Raw genomic sequence first — 24,927 nt, 5'->3', positions numbered from 1 at the left:
TAAGTGACTTCCCCCAAGGTCACAAAGATCATTAGCAGCAAAACCATGAGTCACACCCAGGTCTCCTGAGTCTCAGTCCAGTGCGTCTTACACCACAATTACTCCAAATATGACAGCAGCCGGTGGTCTCAAATCAAAGGACTGTGGGAAATACTCCTGCATACCCATCCACATGAGTTCATCCTCTACTGTTCTTGGCAGGCACACTGACCCAGTGCCTCTTCCTAGCTACTGTTTGTTCCTGGCTATTAAGTAAGCATTAGCAAACCTACCTCCCCACCCCCACCCCCAGCACCCTTGCTTGACTGTATCTTTTTCAGCAGTTCCTGCAGCAATGCTAATAATGTAACATATCTGGATATTAGGATGTCTCTTCTTAAATCTTATCCTTTCTTGTCCCACCTCAGTGCCTTTGCTCACACAACAGTATGCAGGAGCAATGGCTTCCTGTCTTTCCCTCAAGTGACACATTCTTCTTTCCCTCACTAGCTATGAGACCTTGCCAAGGGACTTTACCTCTCTGTAGGTCAGTCTCCTCATCTGTAAAAATGAGAAAAATATTATTACCTACACCATAAGGACATCATGAGCAATTAAATAAGCTAATATGTATAAAGAGCCTAACTGTGCCTTTCACATAGCAAGAGTTCAAGAAATGTTAACTATCATCATTATTATTGCTATTATCATTACCAAGGGCTCCGGAGAAAGAATTTCCAGGTTGTGGGAGATTGCAAATTATCTAACTTCCTGGATCATCACATTCACCTTTTACAAAAGAGAAGCAAACTAGATTATCATAAAGATCAAGCTGTGATGATCCTGGCCACCACTGCCCTTTTCTGGATCATGCCCCTCTCTCTTCCAGCCATCCTTGCTTCTACTTAGTTGTCAGATAATCCTTCCTGTCCCTAAGACAAAATACTGCTCTGTCCTAGGAGACATTTGCATTTTATTTATTTATTATTATTATTTTTTCTTTGAGATAGAATCTCTCTCTGTCGCCTGCAGTGGCGCGATCTTGGCTCACTGCAACCTCTACCTCCTGGGTTCAAGTGATTCTCCTGCCTCAGTCTCCTGAATAGCTGGGACTATAGGCACACACCACCATGCCCAGCTAATTTTTGTATTTTTAGTAGTGACGGGGTTTCACCATGTTGGCCAGGATGGTCTTGATCTCTTGAGCTCATGATCCGCCCGCCTCGGCCTCCGAAAGTGCTGGGATTACAGGCGTGAGCCACCGCGCCCGGCTGACATTTGCATTTTAATATGTATTCTGAAGGACCAAATAGCTGTTAAGGCTCAAAGGAATCCTTGAGTTTTCTACTTGTGGAAGTTCCTTGTCAAATAGAAGTTAAGGAGCAGTCTTTGTATACTCTTGAGTCACTTAACATTGGCTGTGACTTACTCTTCTGGAAGAGCAGGCCATGCTGCCCACATGTGGGGGCATTGTTCACTTATAATACATTGTGAACATTGTGAATGGCACCCCCATCAGTCCCAGTGGGCCCTGCTTTTTCAACATTATTTTATTAAGTAGATAATAGCCACCTAACCCAAACACGAAGAGGTTAGCAATAGTTCTTCTCCAACTTGAGCTAAGCCCATTTAATTACCCATACTGTATGCCTCTGGTGAATCTGTCACCCCATGCAAGAGGTGTGGGGAGGCACAGAAGGGCATGGCAAGGCCCTCTTTTTTTTTGAGATGGACTCTTGCTCTGTTGCCCAGGCTGGAGTGCAGTGGTGCGGTCTCAGCTCACTGCAAGCTCCGCCTCCTGAGTTCATGCCATTCTCCTGCCTCAGCCTCCCAAGTAGCTGGGACCACAGGCGCCCACCATCATGACCAGCTAATTTTTTTTGTATTTTTAGTAGAGACGGGGTTTCATCATGTTAGCCAGGATGGTCTCGATCTCCTGACCTCGTGATCTGCTCTTCTCGGCCTCCAAAAGTGCTGGGATTACAGGTGTGAGCCACCGCACCTGGCCAGGCCCTCTTCTTTATGGTGTTTAGAAGGAGTCTGTCTGGAGAGCGAAGACACCACCACCAGGATGTCCCTGAACCCCCTGGGCAAACGCTCCCTCGTGGAACTGCAGGCCCTCACATCTCCCCTCAGGGATTTGTCACTTCCTACTTGTTAACCACGAGGATGTCACAGACTCCTTGCTTGGCAGAATCTGAGCCTTTTCGACATCTCCTACAACCCTGGCACAGGCCAAACATAGAGCAAATGTGGAGAATGAAGACATGAATAACTAAGATCATTTCCTCTTCTGTATTTTTCCACGGGACAAATACTACTCAGAAAATAGCCTAGCAAAATCCAAATGCTTTCACATGAGGTGCGCTTCTTCCATTGCTTCATTTCCTGTAGTGGGCACTAAGAGCAGCTAGTGTCATTAAAAAGAGGGAGCCAGGGGCTCCCAAAGACCAAGTGGCCATCTCCTCTGTACATTTTGCTGAGAGCGCATCAGGCCAAAGTCTGGTGCATCAAACTTTAGTAGTTTCCCATCCCGGCTCCCAGTTGGCTCTGAGAAAGAAAAGGGAAACGAAACTCATGTTATCACCACAGCTGGAAGGGGCCGGGAGAGGGTTCTTCTATCTGGCAGGAAGGGTGTTAAGAGTGGCTACATCCTGTTTGTGCCTGGCCAGTCCTGAAGCTTCCCAGGACTTCCTTTTCAGTGGCCTTGTTTTCCTTCCAGATCTATCCTCAGATTCCCTGACATTCCTTTGTTTTTTGTTACAGCTCTGGGGCATAATCAAGCAAGGATACAAATGCAAAGGTAAATCAATGTTATTTTGTTACAATTTTTAAAATGTGACATTTGGGGTAAGAATCAAATTTGTCTGGTTAAACTACAAAAGCTCTTGCCATTATTCAGAATTTCAGTCTTTTGGGTCAACGGCACCTGAGAATGATTGCCTCTGAGGAGGAGTTTCTGGAGTTTTGGAGAGCTAAAATTGGAATTTTATAGCTTGTTACAAACCACTCTTATCAACACACATAAATCTATTTCTTTGGAATCAGCAGCATCCAGTTAAGGTGGGAATTCTGAGTGGGACAAGCCTAGCTAAAATACTGAATATAAGAACTTCTTCCTTCAAAGAAAAACACCTACACACTATTTCTCTAATGCACAGGCACTTCTTCCCACTCACACTTAGCTATTCCTTTCTCTACTAAATCACATAGATGGTGACAAAAAACGAGGAGAAAACTTAAAACGTAATTTTCTCCTTTTCAATGAATGCGTTCCCCTATCTTTCCCATTTAATTAAGTTTATAAACAATTGAATCAAATATATTTGACAAATGCAATATGCATGTATACTAAGCATTTAGGAATGTGTTGCTACTTGTACATATATGATCAAGTATACATTGCTGTTGTTTAAGAAGTTGCTGGACACTTTATGTGGACAGTTTATATGGTTCTTCTAAGAATCTTATAATGCTTTTGAAAAAATATAATAAAACTACAAAAAGAAACATCTTAATCACAGAATACCTTCAGATGAATGTTGTTCCCCGGGGATGCCTTTTTTCTCCAGTCATTTTCCAGTATTTCGTCCTCATTTTGCATGAACAAAAAGCTTCCCAAATCTCAATGGAAGCCACTGTTTAGTGCTCAGAGGGACCTTCCCATTAGTGCTTCTCTATCAGTTGCCTCGGTCTAACTTAGATTTTTACTTTCAAGCAGCAAAGATACTGCAAGATCTTATTGCCCAGCAGTGAGTCATTAGTTTTATTCTGGTTTCTATCCTCATACCCTAAAATACACACACACACACACACACACACACACACACACGCAATTTTATAAAGATGAAAATCTATTACACCTTTGGATTATCTCTTGTATTTTCTTAATGGCACATAAAGTGAAAAAAAAATAACGAATTAAAATAGATTGAATACATCATTAAGACTATTTGAAACAAGGTCACTTAGGGGAAAATGGGTACTGGAAATAGTTAGAAAGGTCCTCCTTGATGGTAGGAGAGAAATGATCATCTCTATTCAATGATTCTCAGTGAAGTGCAGGACCCTCATCATAGGAAATAATTGTGAACCACCATCTGAAGTGGCCACATTTTTCTACCCCAAGTAGTAATTAACATTCTACTGTCTTATCTAAAACATCCTAATGGGCAATTTCACAGACTCTGCTGCACGCTGTTTCAAAGCCATAAGCAAATATAGAACATATTTACTGAGCATATGCCCATCTTGTGTTCTGTTGGAAGCAGAAGATATAATCACTGGCCCTGAAAGGTTTTGGAAAATGAAGAAGAGTAAAAAAAATCCAGACAAGGCCGGGCGCGGTGGCTCACGCCTGTAATCCCAGCACTTTGGGAGGCTGAGGTGGGTGGATCACGAGGTCAGGAGATCGAGACCATCCTGGCTAACATGGTGAAACCCCGTCTCTACTAAAAAATACAAAAAATTAGCTGGGTGTGGTGGCGGGCACCTGTAGTCCCAGCTACTCGGGAGGCTGAGGCAGGAGAATGGTGTGAACCCGGAAGGCGGAGCTTGCAATGAGCCGAGATCCTGCCACTGCACCCCAGCCTGGGCAATAGAGCGAGACTCCATCTCGAAAAAAAAAAAAAAATCCAGACAAGTGCTGAATGGAGGAACACCTCACAGTAAATGATCAGAGGCAGTTGGCCTGGGAGAGACTAGAAGCTGAGGCTTCTTGCCCTAATGCTGGCTTAGGCTCTCTTTGTGGGGATTCCATCTAAGCCTGGGAAAGACTCTCAACCCCACTTGATTTGCATTTAGTTTTGGGCAAAGGCAACTGACCTCTCAGGCTGGACTCTATTTACTCCCTAGGCACAATTGCTCATTAGGTCCTCAATTGCATACAGAACCAAGATGAGCAAATCTAAGAGAACTTTTGGAACCTCAGGAAGGCAAGTGCAGACCAATGGCCCCTTTCCAGATCCTAGACACACCCCATGGGCCTGAGCTCAACTCTGAAATTCAACACAGAAACTGGGGTGGGGGAAGGGAGGGCTGACAAATCAAGTGCCACCCTGGAAACTCAATCAACATCAGACACACTAATCATCTGCGACACCCTTGGAATTTTTCAGACTGTGGAGCCAATTGTCACAAACAGTGCAAAGACCTCCTGGTTCTGGCCTGCAGGAGATTTGCCCGGGCGCCCTCCTTGAGCAGTGGTCATGGGTCACTGCCTGGAAGCCCCTCGCTGCCCCCAGGTAATGCCCTCTGCTTTCTTTGCTGCCATGGTCTCTTTCTGCTTGCCTCCTCACACTTGGACCTCATTTAGGTTCTGGGTCTAAACCCGGTCAGTCACTCTAAACGCTAAGGCCTTCTTTAGGGTGAGCAGCAGTGGCTAAACCCTTGAATCATCGTTGCTTCTCTCTGCTTTCTAGTCTCAGGAACATGTAACTTGCCTGCAGCTAATTGAGTTCTGTCCCTTGTCGGTTCCTCTAGAACGTTGCATGCCAGACTCGTGCTGTTTGCACTAACCTTGATGCTTTGCTATCAAGCAGTCAGATGTCAAATAATCACCATCCTTTTTCACTTCCAGCGCAGGATGAGGTGTTTGAGTTCCCTGGAGTCACTGCTGGACACAGGGATTTAGACAGCAGAGCCATCACACTGGTTACAGGCTCTTCTCGCAAGATCTCTGTGAGGCTACAGAGGGCCACCACCAGCCAGGCCACCCAGACTGAACCTGTCTGGTCAGAGGCTGGCTGGGGGGACTCGGGGTCCCACACCTTCCCTAAAATGAAATCCAAGTTCCATGACAAAGCAGCAAAGGACAAAGGCTTTGCCAAATGGGAAAATGAGAAGCCCAGGGTGCATGCTGGTGTGGATGTTGTAGACCGGGGCACGGAGTTCGAACTTGACCAGGATGAAGGAGAAGAGACCAGACAGGATGGTGAGGTAAGTGCTAGGTCAACCCACAAAGAAAACCAGAAGAAGGAGGCTGAAAGTGCTGAGATGAGCGTTACAGAGGGTCTGGGGGGGCAGCCTGGTAGTTCTGAAAGCAGAATGGTTGGGAATGAAGACATGTATCACTTTTAGTCTTGCCACTGCCTAGCTATGTGACCCTGGACATATGTTTCTTCTTTATGGATCTCAGTATCATGATTTAAAAAAATTGAACAAGATCAAGTTCTGAAACCTAGTGAAGGCTGTCATGTGTGCATACTGAAATGATGCCCCAGAAACCCATGACTATATATCCAAAATACCAGTACACGATACAGATCAGCTTGGTTTTCCAAGCTAGAACCAGGGCCCAGACTCAAGAAAGGCGGTAGAAGCAAAAGACTTTTAGATAAAGGAGAATTGGAAACTTTTCATTCTGCTCAAAAGAAGCTTTTGACAGCATCATGGAAAAGGGGGTGGTGAGAATCAGAGATACGAGGCCCTTGAGGATCTCTAAACCAGGCTCTGCCGCTGCATGAGCAAAATCATGCAAAGCAAAGTAGGATGCAGATGGAATTTGTTAGAGTATGCTGACACAGAAATTGATTCAAGATGGAGTTAGATAAATTTATTAGTTAACAGTCTATAGTGTATTAAGAGAAAGGATTTGAGAAAATTGGCATGATATTCCTAACATTTAAAGCAATGTCATGGAGGACAGCCATTGCCACCCTGTTGAATTGTTCTCATAAACAGAATATTGGGTTAGGCAGAGATCCTTCTGGATCAAGCCAGTGCTCTTTAGTCTTATGGGTGGTCCTCCACATTCCACTCTTCAGGAGACCTAAACACACATCTCCATACATTTCCCATGATGAGAAAAACTCCAGTGACCTTTAGCCAGAAATCCCCCTAGTTCCTTCCTCACTGAAGGCAGTGCATAAGGAGGCCACCCATTATCTCTGGTCATACAAGGTTTATTGTAAGTTTCTGCTGAAACACTTTTTTTGTTTCTATAACATCCACTTTTAAAAACAGCTTTGAGATGTAATTCATATGCCATGAAACTGACCCATTTAAAAGTATGCAATTTAGTATACTTTGAGTATGCTTTTAGTATACTCACAAAGTTGTGCAACCATCACTACAATCTAATTTTAGAACATTTTCATTATTCCAAAAAGAAATCCTACACCCACGAGCAGTCATTCTCCCCCAACTCACCCCAGCCAACTAATTTATTTTCTGTCTCTATAGATTTGCAATGCCCACTTTATTTTTAACATTTCCCCCACTGATCATCTTGACAACTGTATCAGTCCTATCCCCCTACTTCTTTTACTGGCCTAGCACAGTTCAAGCTGGGAATATAAACGAGAGTAAGAGAAAGATCATGATTAGGTGCCAACAGCTCTTAACCCGAGGTCTATTTAATGGCTTTAGGGTGTTCATGACAGTACTTTATACTCTGTGTAAAATATACATGGACATACGGTCACTTCTGGGAAGAGGAGTCCATGCATTAAACAAACAGATTCTCCTGGGGGTATGTGATCCAAAAAAGCAAAGAATCATTGTGCAAGAAGATTTTCTGGATTTCCTGTCTAGTCACCCCGTACACTAACTCAGCCTGCAGAGGCTGTTTCCGTGGGTGCTGTAGCTGCCCCTGGAATGTCAGAAAAAGAGCTTCTCCAGGTAGATGGTAGGACGCCTACCAGAGTGCTCAGGATGGTGCCCACCTTGTGGGCATCTCTGAATTCAGAGGAGAACCTGCTTTTGTTTAACAAACAGTGAAATTGGCCATGAGCTCATTACTATTGGCCTTTCACAGTTCAAGTTACTTAAAAACTGTGCTTCTGAGTTAGGAGAAATTCACAGCCTGTTGGGTGTAAGACAATCAAATAGGTAAGGTATCCTGATCATTAATCTCTATAAGGAAATATAAACAAGTATCTGGGTTTTTAAAAAAATTTAATTTTGTTTCCTGGAAATTGAACTTTTATATTCAAATGTTCTCTTATCCTTTCTGTGTTCTTATCTCTTTTCTTTCTTTTTTTTTTTTCTTTGAGACGGAGTCTCACTCTGTCACCCAGGGTGGAGTGCAGTGGCACAATCTTAGCTCACTGCAACCTCTGCCTCCCAGGTTCAAGCGATTCTCCTGCCTCAGCCTCCCGAGTAGCTGGGACTGCAGGCATGTGCCACCATGCCCGGCTTATTTTTGCATTTTCAATAGAGACAGGGTTTCACCATGCTGGCCAGGCTGGTCTCAAACTCCTGACCTCAGGTATTCTACCTGCCTCAAACTCCCAAAGTGCTAGGATTACAGATGTAAGCCATCGCGCCCAGCTGTGTTTTTATCTCTTAAAGCACAGGGATGGTTCACTGACCACAAGTATTTAATTTCATCTGTGCTAATTAATGAAGGAAGTATGCTCTTATATGAAATGCACATATACGGTATACAGTTCCAGTACCATTCAAATCAGTAACAAATGAGATATTTGCTCTGTTTAGGGAATAAGGAAGAAGGGAAAAAAAAAATGACAAAATTATACCCAGCGGTTGAATATGTAGACAAAGGAGTTTGCAAATTTAAGATTTTTTTTTTTCTGCCAGGCAAGACCAATAAATGGCATTAGGAGCACTGACCTACACATTTATTATTTAGTATCAGATGATGTTTGTGAGTCCTGTAGTTAAAGACTGTAGAACACAGAAAAGGTACTTGTGTTTGTAATCTGTGTATTTCCTCCAACGGAGTTCCAGGATTTACGCTCATTTTAAAATATAAGGGTATGAACATTTTCTGTGGCAGTGTATGTCATCTCCCCAATGACCACTACATGTCAGAACAGTTCAAGATTACTCTCTTGGCACTAAGAATACATGTATTTCCTTTAAACTTCTTCTTTTGTTTTCCTTTATCTTCTACTAAATTAAATTTAGTCAACAAATACTTATCATAAAAGGGTTGGGAAATGCTGACTAAATAAAATGGAATATGTTTATGAATATATGTAATATACATAGTCATACATATGTACATATACATATGTAGATTTACAGATTTTCTCAGTGCCCTCTTGCACTAATTTACACTGTGGATTTCTAAGAGGGAAACCTTTTAACAAGGACCATTTCAAGGGACTAATGATTTGTGGTACACCCTTTAAGGTCAACATCCTAGTTGGACTCCATATTGGAGTCTTTAAGAGTTCATATGCTGGGTGAACTACATGATCTCTCTCTCTCTCTTTTTTTTTTTTTTTTTTCTGAGACAAGATCTCACTGTCCCCCTGGCAGGACTGCAGTGGTACAGTCATAGCTCGCCACAGCCTCGAACCCCTGGGCTCAAGTGATCCTCCCATCTCAGCCTCCCAAGTAGCTGGGACTGCAGGCATATGCCACCATACCCAGCTGGTTTTTATTTAATTTTTTGTAGAGACGGGGTCTTGCTATATTTACCAGGCTGGTCTTGAACTCCTGGCCTCAAGTGATCCTCCCACCTCAGCCTCCCAAAGCTCTGGGATTATAGGTGTGAGCCACTGCACCCAGCTACCTACATGATCTCCTAATTCCCACTAAATCCTGAGACTACAAGGTACTGATCATTTCAGATGTTCCCTCAAAGTCATCTGAAAAACTGCCTTCTAGGAACACTCTTATTTTGTTACATGAGATCCAGCCATGCAATAGGTTCCAATTTGTGTTTCAGGATGGCTGACTTCAGGCTGCGGAAACTGAAGGCAAGAATGTTGGCTTTCGGAAGGGGCAAGACGAGAAACTCTGAAGAAAGCTCTGACTCTCAGGAAGTTATCTGGAAAGATACCTGGATGTTTACTGCCTTGGGACACTGTGGGATCTCCATGTTTGGACTATGGGACAGAGAATTGACCCTAACTATGAACTATTTATTTCCTCCTCCCCTACCCCTAGTTAAGTGCCACAAAGACTGTGTTATGTAGTCAGTACTTTTCTCATGTATCTTTCTCTAGACCATTTATATACGGGTGAAATGAAAGCTTTTTTGCATGTACTTGATACTCAGTCTGTAAATTCAGACTTCGCTTTTTTTGTGAGACTATCCTTTCAATATTTTTATAAACTTTTGTGTGTGCTGTGGCAGGGAACAGTTAACAAGGAGTTTATTTAGAGGGTTTTTTTTTCATTTTTTTGTTTTTCTTGTTTTGTTTTGTTTTGTTTTTCTTGGAGTGCTTTTTGGATGAGACCAGAACTTAACATTTTCCTGAGGACTAGGAAGCTCATCAGACACTGGAATGCAGTGATTTTTCTAATGATGGTCAACTGCAAGGAGAAACTGTTTACATCCTTCCCACTATACAGTTGCTATGATATGTAACAAGTCACACATGTATATATCACACAAGTCTTACCAATTCTGCGTCACTAGGAAGCTATAGCATGGTCGTGAAAGCTCTCCTAATACTTACTTACAATAGCCATGGAAGAAAATTATGCTTGTCCCTTCTGACTGGGTTAAGCCATCTTTCTTAAGATTCCTGAAGTAGAAATAGCAATTAAGAAATTAATTCAAGTTTTGACGGTTAACATTTAGCAGAAAAACAAACCATTGAATAAGCTACTAGGTGAAATGCAAAACAACCATCAATTTTTTTAAACTCAATAATTTTGTGAAAAAAAACCACCACCAAACTTTTGGTTGTAAAAGAGAACCCTTGTTCTCTTCCTAAGAAACTGCCTTCCACAATTAAAGAAAGAATACTCATAGAAAGAAAATAATCATAAATCATATTTGATTAACATTTCATTTAAGCTTTTAAAATATCAATCTTTTAAATAGCTCCCATTTACCCAAAATAACTAGTTATGGGTCTATTTCTTCTTCCATGATTAGAGGAGAGAGAACTTGATTCAAGATACTGAAAAATAGAGCTGGGACTGAGCCTGTGAATGACAGGAATGATCTATTACCAGGTGACTAGTCGGAAACTACACAGAGGTGCACTGGTCTGCATTTGGGGGCTAAAGTGTATATATTCCATTTAAAATGGAATTTGTTTGTATTTGGGGCAGTCTTCAGTAAAGCCTTTCTCCTTTCTTTACTCCATTGAGGACAGTTCTGCTCAGCAAAATTGTTGAGTACCTGTTCTGGGCAGGTCCCACGCTATATGCACAAAGTTAAGAAAAACTTGGTCTTAGCCCTTGGGAGCTGACAGCTCATGGGCATTAAGGCAAAGTAGTTCCAGTGATTTAAAATACGGTTCCAAATATGCTAAAACCAACTTGTGCCAACCAGATTTACAGATTGGAAATACTGCAGATGATGTGAAGTTATCAGTTGAAGGAGCTGTGATTAAGCTGGATAATAAGAGAACGTGCCATCTGTAAAGCACTCAGAAGGCAGCCATCCCTAGATGTTGGTTTCATGTATATTACACTATCTACTACTATCCATAAATGCAATGATATGCATGTTAACAACATTAAAAACAGCAAACAGCAATCTAAGTACAGAAAAGCTTTTTGTGTGTTTAAAAAAATTGAAGAAAATTCAGGAAGAAACGTGTTAATAAACATTGTACTGTTCTTTTGCTTCTCAAAGGAATTATTCACTTGCCACTTTGGTTATTTTTGAGTTTTCATACATAGGAAGTTTTATATTGTCAGCCTTCCTGTGATAAAGATATTAAATGTAACTTGAGTAAAAAATAAAAAAGAATAACTATGTATATACATATATAAATTACATATGGGCCTGTATATTGTGTGTGTATATACACAGTAAGTCCTCATTTGTCCATAGATTCTTGGAAACTGCTACTTTAACAACTTAAAGTTGGTCTTGAAACAACTATAACAAGACCAACTTTTTTTCTCATCAACGTTGTAATGAAAGGAAATTGAATGAAATTACCTTGTGGAGGACCAGTTTGAACACTTCATTTGACTTAAAGTTGCTATTTCCAAGAATCTACAGACCATGTTAAGTGAGGACTTACTTACTGTATATATATACACACACACACACACGCACACCCCCCCATTATTACTTTGCTGAAGACTAATTTAAGTCTATAACAAAACTGCCTTATAATTATGATTATATCATTTACTGACAACCAGTGACTCTGATGTTTCCAATCTATCAATTTCCCATCATCAGTAAAATAAAATAGGCATATCCACGATGGGGCAAAAAGAACAATCACAATTGACTCCTCCTCACCTTCATTTTGTAGGTCTGATGATCACTGCCGCCCTGAAAATTGAAAGGAAAAACAAAAGTAAACTCTTCTTAACAATGAAAATGAGGTATGAAGGCAGGATTTATTAAATGCTTCAATTGCATCTTCATTGGAGCATCTACAAATTGACTGATGCTTTCTCAGACCTGCCTAAACCATAGGAGCCATGATTGGTTATTTGAACCCTTGTGTTGAGTGGATATCCCTTGAAGCAATAATGTGCCCAGATTTTCATGGTAAGTTTCTACAATGGACAGAGGAGTTTGCAATTTAAAAATGAAGGCAGGACTTCTGCAGAAGAGAACGTCAAACTGTTATTGATGGCAGGAAGCTTAATTATTCCTAAGATAAATATGTGAATTTTGCCAAAATATATAAAGCTCTAGAATGACTGAGGAGATCAATTCAGTGAAACTGTACCACAAAAGTGTACCTTTAGCACGCAATTCCCAACCAGACTGAAATCTCATCTTGGCTGCTTACAGTCATGGAATCCTGGGCAAGTCAGGTACATCTATTTGAGCCCTCAATTTCTTCATTTGAAAAAAAGAGATTTCACCACCCTCTTCAACTACCTCATAGAGTTTTGGTAAAGATCAAGTCAGATAATATATGTAAAAGTATTTGCAAAGACCTTATGTTATTATTATTTTGCAATTAAGCAGGATTCTTCTCTAAAACTGTCTCAAGAGCCCAGATTTTCTCTATATTATATGGCTGTATATTTGGAGGCTCTAAACCCAATATTTAACTAAATTTTCTGTTAAAAAAAAGATTTATGGTGGCTCATGCCTGTAATCCCAGCACTTTGGGAGGCCGAGGCGGGTAGATCACAAGGTCAGGAGATCGAGATCATCCTGGCTAACATGGTGAAACCCCGTCTGTAATAAAATACAAAAAAAAATTAGCCGGGCATGGTGGTGCACACCTGTAGTCCCAGCTATTTGGGAGGCTGAGGCAGGAGAATGGCGTGAACCCAGGAGGCAGAGCTCGCAGTGAGCTGAGATGGCGCCACTGCACTACAGCCTGGGCAAAAGAGCAAGACTCTGTCAAAAAAAAAAAAAAAAAAAAGAAAAAAAGATTAAACAGAAGTATTAATGAAAATAGTCAAAAGAGATTTTCTTATTTCTGGCACTATGTGTGTGTAGGATTAGTTCTGGTTTGATTGTAACAAACACTGACTAGTCTTGTCCTGTTTGAAAACAAGCCTGCAAGATTAAGAAACCAAATGAGTAAAATGTAAATGAGGTTAGAGAAAAATCCATATATTGGGTATACATAAATGGGATAAAATATAAATATATTCAAAAGGTTGCCTCTTAAAAGAATTTATTAGTTTACACAGGGAGACAGGAGGAAAACCAACATTACTTTTTAAAATAAAAAGCATTTACTTGATAACTGGAATGTATTTTACAACTATTGAAGGTGGGTAAGTATAGGAAACTACTTGGCATTTAAGGCTTAATCAGGAAATGGCTTCCTCCTGGCTGCATCCAAAACCTGCTGGCCTAAGTCTAGAGAGCCCTCAGACCTCAAACAAAAATGATTACTTTATCTTGTCTTTCAAAAATGTTACTAGCCTATCACGTTGGAATTCGTACCCATTCAGAATCTAAGTGACATGCAGTTTATCCACAGGAGCATGAGGAAGGAATTACTTGGAGTATTCTACAAAGCAACTGGCCTGAACACTTCAAAAATAAAATATCACGAACAGAAAAAGGAGGGAAAGGGCAATTTTGGATCAGAAAAGATTGAATGAAACACAACAGTGAAATGCGATGTTACAAACCTTGATTGGATTCTGGGTCAAATTTTGAAGAAAGCAGTGGCTCACGCCTATGGTCCCAGTGCTTTGAGAGGCTGAGGCAGGAAGACTACTTAAACACCGGAGTTCAAGGCTGCAGCGAGCTATGATTGTACCACTGCACTCCAGCCTGGGCAACAGAGCGAGACACTGTCTGGATTAAAAAAAAAAAAGAAAAGAAAAGTAAAGCAGGTATTTGGGGGACAACTGGAAAGATTTAAATATGGAGTATAGGCTGGGTGCTGTGGCTCATGCCTGTAATCCCAGCACTTTGGGAGGCCAAGGTGGGTGGATCACTTGAGGCCAGGAGTTCAGGACCAGCCTGGTCAACATGGTGAAACCCCGTCTCTAGTAAAAATACAAAAATTAGCTAGGCATGGCAGCACGCACTTGTAATCCCAGTTACTCAGGAGGCTGAGGCAGGAGAATCGCTTGAACCCGGGAGGCAGAGGTTGCAAGTGAGCCAAGATCACGCCACTGCACCCCAGCCTAGAGTGAGGCTTTGCCTCAAAACACACATACACACACACCAGGTGGCAGCAAATATCTTAACACACACACACGCGCACACACACACGCAAACACACACACCCGGCGGCAGCAAATATCCCGCTCAGAGAGAAGGGCACACTCTGAAGTGCAAATCCTCAATCTTCATTTACAACAGAAGAAACAAGGATATATTAGCTGGTGGCAGGAGCTTCCTGGGCCTGTTTGGTTCTGAGAAGCAGGAGAGCCAGGGCACACTGACAAGAAATATTTGCTAGAAGCAATCTGTCTCTGTGACAGCAGAATGCCAGAGGCTCTTTATGATGAAAAAAAACAAAAAATTCCATAGTTGCCAGTGCCCAGCAAGATGTTAAGACTAATTGAACTCACAGTCAAAACCTAGGATAATAAGAGAAATTTCACCTGGCCTGAACTCTACTCTGGTTCCTTCCCTACAGGAACTTCCCACAGATTTTGAATAAAAGCTCAAAATTAAAACAGAGGTAAAACCAAAACCAAGGGGATATGAGAAGAAAAAAAAAAAGGACAGTTAAACAGATGTCAGAAAACTCACCAGAAAACAAAATTGCTACAGAGCATATGAAAATTGTTTTTCCAATAATTAAAGCTACTTAATGAATTCCTGACTCACCGAAATCAAGGTAATAATAAATGCTTATTGTTTTATGTTATTAGGTATTAGGGTATTTTGCTACACAGCACACATGAATATAATATCCTACAAGGCAATTAAACCATAATCTTTGAGGTTATCTTCTCTACTAGACGGAAATAATTTACACCTCTACCCGATAAAAATCTGTTGTATCTTACCCATTTTCTGGAAGTTAGAAACTGAGCCCTAATCCATAGTAAATAGTAAATGAAACAAAAATACATTCCTGTAAAGAAGGTTCCTATATCTCTGTACTATTGACATTTGGGGACAGAGAATTCTTTGTTGGGAAGTGGGAAGGGGGCTGTCCTGTGCGCTGTAGGGTATTTAACAGCCTCCCTGGCTTCTGCCTTCTAGATACCATTAGCACTTCCTTTATAACCAAAAATGTCTTCAGACATTTCCAAATGTCCCCTAAGTGACAAAATTGCTACTGGCTGAGAACCACTGTCCATGCATCAGAGTCACCTGAAGGTTTGTTAAAGCACAGATTGCTGGGCCTCATTCACAGTTTCTGATTCTGTTGGTCTGGGGTGGGGCCTGAGAACTTGCATTTCTAAGTTCCCAGGTGATGCTGGCGCGGATGATGCTAGTTGGATACTGAACTTGAGAACTGCTTCTAGAAAGACAGATGGCTCTCAAGCAGGCTTGTCAGACACTGCTGCAGAATGACACCCGAGGACATACAGCCATCTTCTGCCTCATTTCCAGGTTTTAGGTCCCTTCTTTTTTTTTGTAATTCTTTCTAAAGAAGTGTAAGGTGAAGGCAATTCTACATAGTTATAAAGGTCCACATTACAGCAAAATTTTAAGTCTTCCTAAATATCAGAGTAAATGCAAAAAACCAAAGCAAAGAGACTCTATACGAAAGTTAAAAGTTATAAAAACAGAAAACAGAACTTATATATAAGAGAACTAAGTTCAAACATCTGTTATATAAATGGGCTAAACTCACTTTTTTTTAAAGGGTACTCAGACTGATAACACCACCACCAAAAAACCCCAATTCTATGCTGTGCACAAGAGACCTGCTGTAAAGTGATTCAGGTGGCTGAAAACTTTTTTAAATGGGCAAATATATACCAAACAAACGCAAGCAGAAAGAAAACATTGATCATAAATATAGTATCACACAAAATTAAATTCAAGGCAAAAGGCACAAAAAAAGGCTGGGCGCGGTGGCTCACGCCTGTAATCCCAGCACTTTGGCAGGCCGAGGCAGGCGGATCACCTGAGGTCGGGAGTTTGAGACCAGCCTGACCAACATGGAGAAACCCCATCTCTACTAAAAATACAAAATTAGCCAGGCGAGGTGGCGCATGCCTGTAATCCTAGCTACTGGGGAGGCTGAGGCAGGAGAATCACTTGAACCCGGGAGGTGGAGGTTGTGGTGAACTGAGATCGCGCCATGGCATTCCAGCCTGGGCAACAAGAGCAAAATTCTGTCTCGAAAAAAAAAAAAAAAAAAAAAAGGCACTAAAAGAGACAAAAATGGACCCGGCGCGGTGGCTCACACCTGTAATCCCAGCACTTCGGGAGGCCAAGGCAGGTGGATCACGAGGTCAGGAGATCGAGACCATCCTGGCTAACAAGGTGAAACCCCGTCTGCACTAAAAATACAAAAAAATTAGCCGGGCGTGGTGGCAGGTGCCTGTAGTCCCAGCTACTCGGGAGGCTGAGGCAGGAGAATGGCGTGAACCCGGGAGGCGGAGCTTGCAGTGAGCCGAGACTGCACCACTGCACTCCAGCCTGGACAGAGCGAGAAACTCCGTCTCAAAAAAAAAAAGGAGACAAAAGTAGGCCCATTTTAATGCTAATGGATACAGATCACAATCAAAATATAATTATGAATATCTTTGTACCAAATTATAGAGCATCATCATTTACAGAACAAAAAGAATAGATTATTCAAAGATACACAGAAATATATTAGTGGTATAAAATATGTATTATCTTCTCACTCAGCTCATGATATAACCAAGTACCAAGTACACAAAAAATAAGGCGCTTAGACCTGTGCCATTCAACACGGTAACCACTAGGTACATGTGGCTAACGAGCACTTGAAATATGACTAGTCCAAATTGACAGGTGCCGTAAGTACAAAATATGCCAGATTTCAAATAGCACAAAACAAAGAAGGTAAATAAGTTGTTAATAATTTTTTCTATTGATATATGTAAAATAATGGTTTTTATATAATGGGTTAAATAAAATTTCACTTTTAAAAAACTTCCTTAACACAGTTACTTTAAACTTGAAATTGAATGTGTGGCCTGTATTATATTTCAATTAAGACAGTGATGCTGCTCTAGAACTAATTAACAAGGTAGATCTAAATACTTACAACAGCTAAAACATATATAGTATTTATTCCATTCCAGACACTGTTCAAGATATTTTGCACATATTAATGCATTGAGTCCTCTCAACACCCAAAGAGGTAGATGCTATTATTATAGCCATTAGCCATTTTACGGATGAAGAAACTGAGGCACAGAGAAATGAAGTAATTTGCATAAGATCACAGTAGTGAATCTGACGTTTGGTTCTCATCAATCTGGCTCCAGAGTCTGTACTCTAAACCATGATGCTACAATTGATAAATGTACATAGTGAACTCTGTCCTTTGAAAACAAAGATACATCTCCTGTTCCATCTTCAGTAAGACAGCCACAAAAATTGACCACAGATTAGGCCACAAGAGAAATATCAAGTTTCAATCCTGCGAAATAATACAGAGGAAATTATGCTGTAATGCCATAAAATTAGAACTTGAGAGCAAAACTAGAAAAATGAAGTAGCTAAAGTTCAGAAATGAAAACAAAACAACACAAAACCTACCTCTTCTAAAGAACTCTTGAATAAGAGAGGAAATCAAAGTCTAGCAAATGATCATGAAAATACAGATCAGAATAACTACAAGATTCAGCCTCAGCACTACTCAGAGAAAAAGTTTTAGTCTTAAATACGTTCATAGACAAGAAACAGTACAAATAAATGGCTAAACTTCTCAAATCCAAGCCAAAAAATACAAACCACAAGTGAATAATTTTCTAGGAAAATATAATTTACAAAAACTGATCTAAGAATTAGAAAAAAAAAAAAAAAAAAAAAGGCCAGACATGGTGGCTCACGCCTGTAATCCCAGCACTTTGGGAGGCCAAGGCGGGTGGATCACGAGGTCAGGAGATTGAGACCATCCTGGCTAACATGGTGAAACCCCGTCTCTACTAAAAACACAAAAAAATTAGCCGGGCGTGGTGGTGGGCGCCTGTAGTCCCAGCTACTTGGGAGGCTGAGGCAGGAGAATGGCATGAACCCAGGAGGCGGAGCTTGCAGTGAGCCGAGACTGCGCCACTGCACTCCAGCCTGGGCTACAGAGCAAGACTCCGTCTCAAAAAAAAAAAAAAGAATTAAAAAAAAAGTACAGTTATTGAAGAGCTATTGTCCAAAATTACCATCAGGCTCAGAAAATTTTTATTGAATTTTTAAAGTGTAGATAATTTCAGTGTAACTTACATTGTTTTAAAACACAAAGAAAAAACTTCTAGAAGCTTTTAAATGAAGGGAATATAACATTATTCTGCAATAGGACTGTTTGTGAAGAAACAAATAAAATAAAAAATAAAACGACAATAACAACAACAAAAAGAAAATATAACATTGATACCAAAACCCAGTAAGAATTGTCCAAATTAAGAGAACTGTAATAATCTCATTTCTGAATATCAAGGCAAATCAGAATGCTGTAAATACAGTACAAATATGAAAATTCTTAGTAGAAATTCAAGAATGGCTCAATATTCATATATTTATGAATATAAGTATGCTAATAATATAAAAAGAATAAAACTATATGATCATAATAAATACTAAATAAATGTTTGACAGAATTCAACATATATTTTGATTTAAAAATTCTTAAAAGTCAAAATAAAAATTTCTAAAAATGATTAAAATATATCTATTTCAACCCTAAAACCATCATGATCCCTTACAAAAAAAATTTTTTTTTCAGAGTGTCGTTTTGTTGCCCAAGCTGGAGTGCAGTGGCATGATCTCAGCTGACTGCAACGTCTGCCTCCTGGGCTCAAGCAATCCTTCCACCTCAGTTTCCTGAGTAACTGAGACTACAGGTGCCTCTACCATGCCCTACCTAATTTTTGTATCTTTTTTGGTAGAGACAGGATTTCGCCATGTTGCCCAGGCTGGTCTCTAACTCCTGGGCTCCGCCTGCCTTGGCCTCCCAAAGTGCTGGCATTACAGGCATGAGGTACCATGCTCCACCCCAGATTGTTAATGAGGGAATAATGCAAGCATTTATACTAAGAACTTGTCTAAGATAACAAGGCTTGTCATCATGATTATCTAACATTGCCTTGGAGGTACTAGACACTACAAATAAATAAACAAGAAAATAGATGTATATTTAAAAGTAGGCAAAATTATTACTGTAATATAATCCTATACCTAGAAACCCAAGAAAATCAACTGAAAACTTACTACAAACAGTAAGAAAAATCAACAAGGTAGCTGTGCATTAAATTAATAGACCAACAGTTTTCATAATGTAGACAGCAATCAGTTAGAAAACATAAATAAAAGACCAGTGACAAAAATAGACAAAATATCAAGGAATAAACTTAAGAAACAAGCAAGCTATATGAAGAAAATTTTAAAATGTTCACGAGAGACACAAAAGAAGACTGAAAGGAATGGAAAGCCTTCAAGTTCTTAGGAAGAAGTCATCATGAAGATTTCAGTTCTCTTCAAGTTAACCTTTGAATTTAATACTGTGATTCCCCAAAAACACTAAGAAGATTTTGTTTTTGGCATTACCAAATTGATTTTAAAATGCATGGAGGAAATCCAAACACAAATAGCTAGGAAATATCTGAACAAGAGTAATGAGGATTAATTAGCCCTGCCAGATATTAAAACATAAAGTCTCAACAAGTAAAATACTGTATTACAGATGCCTGCATAGATAGAACAGCAAGTCCAGAAACAGAAGCAGCAATATAGTAATTAAACATATGCTAAAGTAGGCATCTCATAACATTTCAGAAAACAATATTACTCAATGAACGATTTGAGACAATTGGGTAGCAATCTTAAAATAAATTTGAATTTGTACCTCAAAAAAACAAAAAACAGAAAACTTATACCATGATAATTCCAAATGAATGAGTAATTTAAATGGAAAGGAATAGAACCATAGAAATGAACAGCATGAAAATTATTTTTAATTACTGTCTTGGACAGGGGAAGCCTTTCTAAGTGCGACACAGTTCCCAGAAGCCATAAGAAAGAAGACTGACAAAAATCTGCGATATAAAAAGTCTGATTGGCTTATTGTACCAAAAGTTAAAAACAGACAAAAATATTTTAAAACATTTTCAAATCCTATCACTAACACAGAGCTAACTTACCTAATATATAAAGAGCTACAAATTCATAAGAAATCTAATGTCCTGGTTTCAAATAAAATGAGCAAATGAATTAAGTGGACAATCCAAAATAAATCCAAGGGATTCATAAAACCATGTCACATCCCTCACAAAGAAGAAGTGCAACTTAAAACCACACTGTGGGCTGGTAGTGGTGGCTCACGCCTATAATCCTAACACTTTGGGAGGCCGAGGTGGGCGGATGGCTTGAGTCCAGGAGTTTGAGACCAGCCTGGGCAGCAGGCTGGTGGCAAAACTCCATTTCTATCAAAAATACAAAATTAGCTGGGCGTGGTGGTGCACAGCTACTTGGGAAGCTGAAGCAGCAGGATCACCTGAGCCTGGGGAGGTCGAGGCTGCAGTGAGCCCTGATCACGCCACTGCACTCCAGCCTGGTGACAGAGTGAGACTCTGTTTAAAAACAAACAAAACAACAAAACTACACTGTGTAACAGTTTCACTCATCAGACTAAAAAAATGTGAATACTCTCTTGGCACAAGTGCGAGAAACAGACATTCTATTCATACATCACTACTGGGAATGTAAATTTGTATATCCTTGATGGAGACCATTTTGGCCATCCATAAAGATTAGGAACGTTCTTTCTTTTTGACCTAGTAAGTCCATATATGGGAATTTGTCCTAAAGAAAATGAGAATGACAATAACAATAGTAGTAATAGCAGTAACTACTAGTTACAGCTTATGTCAGCCACTGTTCTAAGTAGTTTACACAGGGCGTGTCACCAAATCTCTGCACTAACCTTAAAGTTCTTACTGATGAGGAACCTCAGGCAGAGAAGTTAAGTAACAGGCCCAGAGACACACACCTCATAAGTAGAGCCAGGGTTCGAACCCCAGCAGTCTGTGTCCGGAATCCATGCTTTTACTTGTGATCTCTCAAGCTATATTTAGACATAAGAGAAATTACAAGTAAACAAGGTTTTTCACAAGGGTATTGTTCAGGATTGGAAATAACTGGAAATAACCAAAAATCTATTAAGATAGACCTAGTTAAATAGTTATATCCATACAATGTAATACCATTCAGATGTTTTAAACAAAGAAGAAACTCTATATAAATTGATAGGAAGTCTCCAAGATAAATTTTTTAAAAACAACCAAGATGTAAAACATTATGTATTATATGTCATCATCAGTATACAAATGAGGGAAATAATGAATATATCTATTCCCTTTATATGTTTAAAACATCTCTGAGAGAGGACAACACCACATACCTAATAAATTATTGTGTTTGGGAGGGGAACTGTGTGGCTGAGGGGCAAAAGTGAGAAGATGAGCTCATTGAATAACTTTTTTTTTCATTTTGAATTCTGAACTATGAATAACCATTTAAAAATTAAATAATAATATGGCTGGGTGTGGTGGCTCAAGCCTGTAATCCCAGCACTTTTGGAGGCCGAGGTGGGCAGATCACTTGAGGTCAGGAGTTCAAGACCAGCCTGGCCAACATGGTGAAACCCCGTCTCTACTAAAAATACAAACATTAGCCAGGCATGGTGGCGGGCACCTGTAATCCCAGCTACTCGGGAGACTGAGGCAGGATAATCACTTGAACCAAGGAGGTGGAGGCTGCAGTGAGCCGGGGTCACACCAGTACACTCCAGCCTGGGCAACAAGAGTGAAACTCCATCTCAAAAAAAAAATTAAATAATAATATTAATAATAATAGTAACAGAACGGTATGGATCCTCCTTAGGGTCTATGTCACAGAGGAACAAAGGGAGGCAAGGTAACAATGACAAATGTGAGGACTGACTGCAGCAGAATGTGCAGCTATCCTTTTGATAATCACTTAATGAAATAGAAAAACCCAGAACTAGTTATTAGCAGAACTGAGACAAGAAGCCTTTAAAAACTCCTAATACAATCCTCTTTCCATCACTTTTATTTTTCCTGTAGCTAAAATGACTTCGAAGGTGGTGTTCTATCACAGAAAATGGTAGAGCTTATAGTCTGAAAAAGGTTGATCTGGTATACCATATTCAGAGAAACCCCTCTCTGGTCTGGGACAGTGCATTATAATGAAGTATCCCTCAGACACACATAAAGGCATTTACCAAATTAGTGGTCTTTAAGCCCTTGTGCTTACCTGATTGTTTTAAAGTTTATATACAAAATATTTCATCATAAATTTAAATGTTTATTGTTTGCAATAAGATGAAATGAGCATTGACTGTGATTGGAATAAATATTTCATGACATGATTTGATAGCATAGGTTTTAACTAGCTTATTGCATAGAGGTCACTGAATGTGAAAGAAGTCACATATCAGTTTACCTATTTTATCTAGTTTATCTTAATAGATTTGGATTTCATAAAATATTTTGGTTATATTGAAAACAACCCACATCACTAACCTATATTGTTTTAGTTGGTCTGAATTCAGAATATCCCCAGACAGGTCAATTTGATCCTTAAGGGAAATACATACAATACAAATGGATTTAAAGGGTTAGAATGCCTTCTTTATGTAAATTGGGAAAAGTTGTTTTCTCAGCTAGTTTTGGGAAAAAGTAACTGTGGAAGATGATGTAGAAACCGATTCCCTTGCTTAAATTTACTTGACTTAGCAGCATATCTCTTGCAGTGACTTCATGCACTATTCCTTATTCCATTTTGGAAAACACTATGCTAAATCATAGGCATCATTCTATCTTCTTATTGTGTTTTTATTTTTTATTTTTATTTTTCTGAGATGGAGTCTCGCTGTTAACCAGGCTGGAGTGCAGCGGCCTGATCTTGGCTCACTGAAACCTCCCCTTCCCGGGTTCAAGCGATTCTCCTGCCTCAGCCTCCCAAATAGCTGTGATTACAGGTGCACACCACCATGCCCGGCTAATTTTTGTATTTCTAGTGGAGACAGGGTTTCGCCATGTTGCCCAGGCTGGTCTCGAACTCCTACCTCAGGTGATCCGCCTGCCTCGGCCTCCCAAAGTGCTGGAATTACAGGTGAGCCACCGCTCCCGGCCATGTTTTTATTTTTTAGAGACAAGTTCTCACTGTTGCCAAGGCTGGAGTGCAGTGGCACAATCATAGCTCACTGCAGCCTCAAACTCCTGGGCCTAAGTGATCCTCCTGCCTACAGGCATGTGCCACCATGCCTGGCTAATTAAAAAAAAAAAAAAAATTTTTTTTTTTTTTAGAGATGGGGTCTTGCTATGTTGGCTGGGCTGGTCTTGAACTCCTGCCCTCAAGTGATCCTCCAACCTTGGCCTCTCAAAGTGCGGGGATTACAGGTATGACCCACTGCACCCAGCCTATTTTGTTTTTGATGGGAAAATAAAAGTGTGACCAATGAGAGGGAATGTTCTAAAGGGACATAAAAAGAATTGTGGCTGGGCATGGTGGCTCACGCCTGTAATCACAGTGCTTTGGGAGGCCGACACGGGTGGATCACGACACCAGGAGATCGAGATCATCCTAGCAATACAGTGAAAAACTGTCCCTACTAAAACACAAAAAGTTAGCCGGCGTGGTGGCACGTGCCTGTAGTCCCACCTCCTCAGGAGGCTGAGGCAGGAGAATCTCTTGAACCCCGGGAGGCAGAGGTTGCAGTGAGACAAGATAGCACCACTGCACTCCGGCCTGGGTGACAGAGCGAGACTCTGTCTCAAAAAAAGAAAGAAAAAATCTGTAACATGAGCCAATGAGCGAAGTCGCCCAATCTTCAGCTCACTCCCTTTGTTGTCCTTAATAATGCTCTTACAGAGCAGCTCTATTCTACACAGTCACACACTGAATACTATGGAAAACCATTTATTAGAAAAAAAGCTAGAATACAAAAGCAAATTTGAACATCATGTTGTACAGTTTAAAAAAAAAAAAAAGCAAAAAGATGCATAGCCGATTGCCCATCATAGATTCTTTATGTCTGGGTACTCAGGATATCTTAGGCTGTTTTCAAGTTGTAGGAAGGGGAAATAATTGAGTGCTATGCCCTTCTCTGCAACATTTGTTCCAAATCTGAAACAGGAGGAGTAAAGAGATTTCTCCCTAAGATTGTGCTTAGGAAGTTCCTGAATATTAGTTACCTCTGTATTGATAGTAAACACTGAGTGTATATTATGTGCTATACATTGTGGTATTTTATACGGATCATCACATTTAATCCTCCCAGCTCTTCTAAGAAGGTGGGAATTACTTTCACTTTAGAGATTGGAATATGATGGGTTAAATAACTTGCTCAACATTACGTGGCTAGTGTACCAGACTGCTTCCTGGTAATTTACATGAATTGTTAGTCAAGTATTTGTTGCATCCACCCATTGCTCTCAAATTTTAACATAGGTACAAATTTCATTGCCCTAGTTTGTTATACAGTAGGTATCTAGGGGAAAAGT

General features: G+C 40.2%; 1 protein-coding gene and 1 long non-coding RNA gene across 5 annotated transcripts in view; both read left to right on the top strand.

The window, feature by feature from the left end:
* The window catches only part of RASGRP3 (RAS guanyl releasing protein 3), a 157,873-nt gene extending 145,792 nt beyond the window's left edge, over window positions 1–12,081 (top strand). For all 4 annotated transcript variants that reach the window (XM_063594996.1, XM_063594998.1, XM_063594995.1 and 1 more), the window contains 4 exons: window positions 2,746–2,782; window positions 5,097–5,222; window positions 5,558–5,916; window positions 9,620–12,081. In XM_063594996.1, the coding sequence (XP_063451066.1) occupies window positions 2,746–2,782; window positions 5,097–5,222; window positions 5,558–5,916; window positions 9,620–9,628 (531 nt within the window). In that variant the 3' untranslated portion in view covers window positions 9,629–12,081. The remainder of the gene's footprint in view (window positions 1–2,745; window positions 2,783–5,096; window positions 5,223–5,557; window positions 5,917–9,619) is intronic.
* A 41-nt stretch (window positions 12,082–12,122) lies between these two features.
* LOC117979123 (uncharacterized) lies at window positions 12,123–24,516 on the top strand. Its single transcript, XR_004669775.3, has 3 exons — window positions 12,123–12,367; window positions 13,773–14,133; window positions 14,889–24,516. It is a non-coding gene; the product is annotated as an uncharacterized LOC117979123 (long non-coding RNA).
* Window positions 24,517–24,927: the final 411 nt, after the last annotated feature.

Source organism: Pan paniscus, chromosome 12, assembly GCF_029289425.2.
Source record: "Pan paniscus chromosome 12, NHGRI_mPanPan1-v2.0_pri, whole genome shotgun sequence".
NCBI classification, from domain to species: domain Eukaryota; kingdom Metazoa; phylum Chordata; class Mammalia; order Primates; family Hominidae; genus Pan; species Pan paniscus.
Note: the sequence above shows the minus strand (reverse complement) of the source record. Positions and strands in the feature narration are given on the sequence as shown.